Raw genomic sequence first — 6,610 nt, 5'->3', positions numbered from 1 at the left:
GAGCATCCCTAAAAAAAGATCTAAAATTTTTATTATTTTGTGAAGAATCAACAATAAGTGGAACACAATCATGAGGTGGAACGGTATTTATTGGATATTTTAAACTTTTTAAATAAAAAACGGCAAAGTGGGGCGTCCAATATTATTGGGCTCCTTTACTTTCAATGCAGCAAACTCACTCCAGAAGTTCAGTGAAGATCTCTGAATGATCCAGTGTTGTCCTAAGTGACTGATGATGATAAGTAGAATCCACTTGTGTGTAATCAAGTCCCCGTATAAATGTACCTGCTCTGTGATGGTCTCAGGGCTGTTTTTAAAGTGCAGAGAGCATCGTGAAGACCAAGGAACACACCAGGCAGGTCCCAGATACTGTTGTGGAGACGTTTAAAGTCAGATTTGCTACAAAGACAGTTCGGCTGTCAATATATCACCAAGGCTGAAATCTGCACTTGGGACACAGTGGCTCCTCAGGACAACAGTCTGGTGCAGCAGGGTGCAAGAAGCAACAGTAAAAAAAAAAAAAATCTCTGAGTGTTTTTGCAGAGATTAAGAACTGTGCCAATCTTTGCCTAAGGGAAATCTGGCTTAACAGCAACATGCCAGACTCAGCCTTCCAGATCAACGGTCTTCAGCTATTCCGAGCGGACCGTGACCAACGGTCAGGAAAAACAAGGGGAGGAGGACTCTGCATGTATGTGAATGAAGGTTGGTCTACGAACTGTGGACTGGTTAAAAGCTGCTGCTCTGAGGCGATGGAACTCATGACAGAGAAATGTCGGCCGTACTATCTGCCTCGGCAGTTTCCTGCGGCATTTGTCACCATTGTTTACATCCCTCTGGATGCTAACAGCAACGAAGCATCAAAGGAGCTACATGACACCATTAGCTCGCTGCAGATGAAGCACCTGGAGGTGTTTTACATGGTTGCGGGGGACTTTAACCACGTGAAACTGACGGACACTGCACAGTTTTTACCAGCATGTCACCTTCCCCACACGGGGAGACAACACTCTGGACTGTGTGTACACCAACATTCACGGCGCATACAGAGCTCTTCCTCGCCCCCATCTTGGCCTCTCTGACCATATCTCCATCCTGCTGGCACCAGCATATCGTCCACTGACGAGACGGATTACACCAATGAAGAAGACAGTCACTGTGTGGCCCAGAGATGCAGCCACAAGATTGGCAGGTCTTCAGAGAGAGGGAGAGGTGGACCTGGAGGAATACACCTCCTCTGTTCTTGGCTTCATCTCCAAGTGTGCTGATGATGTCGCCACCACCAGGACTGTAACCTGTTACCCGAGCCAGAAACCCTGGCTGAGTGGTGAGGTGAGAGCTTCTGAAAGCCAGGGATGCTGCGTTCAGGACAGGCGAGGCATCAGCACTCCGAGAAGTGAAGAAAGAACTGGCTGCAGGGATTGAGGGCCAAAGCCACATACACCCAGAAAATTCAAGGTCACTTCACCACCAACAATCCCCGCTGCATCTGAAAGGGCATCAAGACAAATTTCTCTTCAGAGCAACTAACGGAGTGTTTTGCCTCATTGCACGAATTAAAATTCAGCTCCGTGTATTTCTATTTGCCATTTTCCCTCACTTGCATCGTACATGTTGCTGTATTAAACATTTGTTCGTCCATGTTGCTGGCTACAGAGGAAGAGTTGCTGACAAATGCAGGTTTGCTAGCAAAGGCTAATGCACGAGTTGTATGTCTGAGAATGTCGAAAGTTGTGCACTCTTCAGCCTTAAGAAAAATCTTGTGCCTAACCAGATGATTTCTCAAGTACCCATCCCCAATTCTGTTAGATCTGTAACTGCATAATAATAAAAAATGTAAAAATGTATGCAAAATCTATAAAAGAAAGCGGGAAAAAAATTTTAAGCATAAATTTTCTTTTAAGTTTTTTTTAATATTGTCTTGTCTCATTCTTGTGACCTCAATATTTCATCTCTTCTTGCTATGCGTTGTTACACCCCTTATCGTAACAGTTATGAACTCACCATCTCATCAGCCTGTATCCGCCTGCCCATCACACGTAGGACACTGAGAAAAAATAACATCATATCTTATATTTCTAACACAATGTGGAAAATCTTGTTTTTTTTTCTGAGAAACTAAAAATTGTAAAAATTTATTAATACTTAATAGTAACAGCAATCACAAGCTGAATATGCATTTTTAACTTGCTCCATTATGTTTTACCTCTGCTGGAGTCTTTCTTTCTCTTCCTCGAGCTTCTGTAGTCTTCCCCATTTCTCAGAGTATCTATAGAGACGAGTACAATCAAGAGCTCCTGTCAAACACTAGTTTGGCATTATATATACAAAATACACAAATATATAACTATATACACATATATACCCATCAGTGACATGCGGTGAGGTTCATAGCTGGTGAGGTTCATAGCTGGTGAATCACTGATTTAATCATAATCAAATTTACAAATATATAATCCCTGCATGTTAATGTTTACATTGGGAAATTTCGCACATCCATAGCTGCGCTGCTGTGGTAGAACAATTCCATTAACTCAATGAAACTTGGAAATATAGGTATTATTATTAATACAGAAGAACTTGTCCCACAAACTTGAGCAACCAAAATGTGACGCTTATTAAAAACTCAAAAGACACGAAATGGAAGAGCTACTAAAGCCACATTAGCAGCATTTAATTAAATCTCCCCTTTGTTGCGCATCTCTGCGTAGTGCAGCAGATTACCTCGTCATGCAGGGCCGGTCCAAGGCTGTATGAGGCCTTGAGCAGAATTTGACTTAGGGGCCCCTTTTGTTACTAAAAACATCAGCACCACTAAATGCTTCTGTGTTAGATTTAATCTGGGAGAAGGGAATAGTTTAATTGGCCAACCTAAAAACAATCAATTATAACTGCAGTTTAGTAATTAGTATTTGTGAACAAACAGAGCTCAAACTCAGATTATACTCACAGCATCATATTGTTGCTGTGGTAAAAAAAACAAAAAACAATCTAACTATGAATATTGTTTTTTGAACTTTTACAAAGTATACTTGCCAGCTCCTTAAAATCTTACATTTAAATGTTAAGCAATTTAAAATCTTTTAATTAGTGTATGCTGAAACCATTAAATCAAATTTAGCAGCATTGATAATCTCAATAAACAAATGTTTTATTTATCTGTGGTCTGTGATAAAATATTAGCATTTATGGGCTCCCGAAGTCCTGGGGGGTCTGATGAAACCATTGACTTAATTTGGATTAACCAATTTTAAATTGATTTCTTGTCTTGCTGTTTTTAAGACTAGTTGTGGGTTTAAATAGCATTTCACTGGGAATGTTTTCCCATAACATATAATTATCTTATGGGAAATTACTGGGTAATTACCCAGTAATATTTTTACATATCCTGTCTACTTAACATTTTTTAATACAAAAACACGGTGGACCGCCTCGGTGCCCTGACCACCGGGCTTTGCAAGTTTTCTGGGGGAAACCCTGGCAATTTGCCCCTCAAAAGAGCTACTAATAAATTGCTTTAATATTGATGAAAATAAATGCTTATTCTGTGAAAGTGACATAGGAACAATAGACCATGTCTNACTCTTCAGCCTTAAGAAAAATCTTGTGCTTAACCAGATGTTTTCTCAAGTTATGCATGCTTCCAACGCTGGCCTTGTACTTCCCGTTGCAAATATTGCAAAGAGCATAATTTGCATCGCATTTTTAAAAGTGGAGACACATATTTAAGCGTTTTCTACTGGCTATGCTTATTTAGTTTACTGAACTAGCGGCTGCTGATGTCAATACGCTCTTGTGAGTGCTATGCTGCATTCAGGACAAGCATGGAAAATCCTCCACTCTTCCTCCATATTGTCACAATGATGCTTTTAGGAACCGTTTGATTTTACGTTAATAGGTACTCTGCACAGAATTCGGTCAGTACTTACAGTATCAATTTCAGTACCCATCCCCAATTCTGTTAGATCTGTAACTGCATAATAATAAAAAATGTAAAAATGTATGCAAAATCTATAAAAGAAAGCGGGAAAAAAATTTTAAGCATAAATTTTCTTTTAAGTTTTTTTTAATATTGTCTTGTCTCATTCTTGTGACCTCAATATTTCATCTCTTCTTGCTATGCGTTGTTACACCCCTTATCGTAACAGTTATGAACTCACCATCTCATCAGCCTGTATCCGCCTGCCCATCACACGTAGGACACTGAGAAAAAATAACATCATATCTTATATTTCTAACACAATGTGGAAAATCTTGTTTTTTTTTCTGAGAAACTAAAAATTGTAAAAATTTATTAATACTTAATAGTAACAGCAATCACAAGCTGAATATGCATTTTTAACTTGCTCCATTATGTTTTACCTCTGCTGGAGTCTTTCTTTCTCTTCCTCGAGCTTCTGTAGTCTTCCCCATTTCTCAGAGTATCTATAGAGACAAGTACAATCAAGAGCTCCTGTCAAAAACTAGTTTGGCATTATATATACAAAATACACAAATATATAACTATATACACATATATACCCATCAGTGACATGCGGTGAGGTTCATAGCTGGTGAGGTTCATAGCTGGTGAATCACTGATTTAATCATAATCAAATTTACAAATATATAATCCCTGCATGTTAATGTTTACATTGGGAAATTTCGCACATCCATAGCTGCGCTGCTGTGGTAGAACAATTCCATTAACTCAATGAAACTTGGAAATATAGGCATTATTATTAATACAGAAGAACTTGTCCCACAAACTTGAGCAACCAAAATGTGACGCTTATTAAAAACTCAAGACACGAAATGGAAGAGCTACTAAAGCCACATTAGCAGCATTTAATTAAATCTCCCCTTTGTTGCGCATCTCTGCATAGTGCAGCAGATTACCTTGTCATGCAGGGCCGGTCCAAGGCTGTCTGAGACCTTGAGCATTTGACTTAGGGGCCCCTTTTGTTACTAAAAACATCACCACCACTAAATGCTTCTGTGTTAGATTTAATCTGGGAGAAGGGAATAGTTTAATTGGCCAACCTAAAAACAATCAGTTATAACTGCAGTTTAGTAATTAGTATTTGTGAACAAACAGAGCTCAAACTCAGATTATACTCACAGCATCATATTATTGCTGTGGTAAAAAAACAAAAAAACAATCTAACTATGAATATTGTTTTTTGAACTTTTACAAAGTAAACTTGCCAGCTCCTTAAAATCTTACATTTAAATGTTAATTTAAAATCTTTTAATTAGTGTACGCTGAAACCATTAAATCAAATTTAGCAGCATTGATAATCTCAATAAACAAACGTTTTATTTATATGTGGTCTGTTATAAAATATTAGCATTTATGGGCTCCTGAAGTCCTGGGGGGTCTGATGAAATTATTGACTTAATTTGGATTAACCAATTTTAAATTTATTTCTTGTCTTGTTTTTAAGACTAGTTGTGGGTTTAAATAGCATTTCACTGGGAATGTTTTCACATAACATATAATTATCTTATGGGAAATTACTGGGTAATTACCCAGTAATATTTTTACATATCCTGTCTACTTAACATCTTTTAATACAAAAACACGGTGGACTGCCTCAGTGCACCAACCACCGGGCTTTGCAAGTTTTCTGGGGGAAACCCTGGCAATTTGCCCCTCAAAAGAGCCACTAATAAATTGCTTTAATATTGATGAAAATAAATGCTTATTCTGTGAAAGTGACATAGGAACAATAGACCATGTCTTCTATGAATGCAATCAAATCAAAATATTTTGGTATTGCTTAGAAAAGTGGATCAAACCAAAAATTGCATTTCCTGAATTTATTTATAGAGATATTGTAACTTTTGAAGTGTTGTTAAAAAAACAAAACAATAGAACTCTGTTGTAATCTGATATTTTGTCTGGCAAAATATTTATTCATAAAGAGTGCTAAGATCACCCCCAGTATAATTTTTTTTTATCTGAATTAGTTGTATTTTAAATCTCTGAAATGTATTGAAACATATGAATGCCTGACTGAAATATTAATGGAATCGTCCACCAATTCATGTTAATCCTAAAATATTAATCCCCTTCCTAAGCCTGCCTCTGCTATGCCTTCTATTGCTGGGTTTCAGACACGTGACCCAGATGACGCGCGAAATTCAGATGGAGGTCGAGAAGTGGATTTCTCTGGTTCAAAACAGAGAAAAATTGATCACGAGTGGCCATAAAAAAAAAATGAGTATATTTAGAATATGATCCATATTATCTCTGTAAAAAAGACTTCTCATATAATCTTGAGGATTTACCCATGTTGAGGCGATCCACATAACTAACTATCTGGAGCTGCAGACTGCAATGAGCCAGAAGAAAGTTTTCAAAAGCCTGGAGAATACAATCATTCAGTTTCAGATTGGGTCAAGCATTTGTAACTCGGCACTGTGTTAGCTGCTAACAACATTAGCCCTCTGAGGACAACCAACCTGGGGCATAAAAATATTATATCTTACCTTACATTTGAATGGTTGTCTTTCTAAGTAACTGTCCAATAAAATATTTGAAAATACATTTTAAACCAGAGGTGTCAAACTCCATTCCTGGAGGGCCACTGTCCAGCAACTTTTAGATGTGGCTCTGGTGCACCAC

General features: G+C 37.9%; 1 protein-coding gene across 2 annotated transcripts in view; it reads right to left on the bottom strand.

Annotated features, from left to right (window-relative positions):
- atg14 (autophagy related 14) overlaps positions 1-6,610 on the bottom strand; it is a 49,852-nt gene that overhangs the window by 37,445 nt on the left and 5,797 nt on the right. Inside the window, exons 2-3 of one of the 2 annotated variants that reach the window (XM_007540915.2) lie at positions 4,363-4,425; positions 4,161-4,203 (exon numbers count right to left, since the gene is read on the bottom strand). In XM_007540915.2, coding sequence (XP_007540977.1) covers positions 4,161-4,203; positions 4,363-4,425 — 106 coding nt within the window. Of the gene's footprint in view, positions 1-2,004; positions 2,048-4,160; positions 4,204-4,362; positions 4,426-6,610 lie in introns of both variants that reach the window. The other variant, XM_007540914.2, reaches the window with a different exon arrangement.

Source organism: Poecilia formosa, unplaced genomic scaffold, assembly GCF_000485575.1.
Source record: "Poecilia formosa unplaced genomic scaffold, Poecilia_formosa-5.1.2 Scaffold573, whole genome shotgun sequence".
Lineage (NCBI taxonomy): Eukaryota > Metazoa > Chordata > Actinopteri > Cyprinodontiformes > Poeciliidae > Poecilia > Poecilia formosa.
Note: the sequence above shows the minus strand (reverse complement) of the source record. Positions and strands in the feature narration are given on the sequence as shown.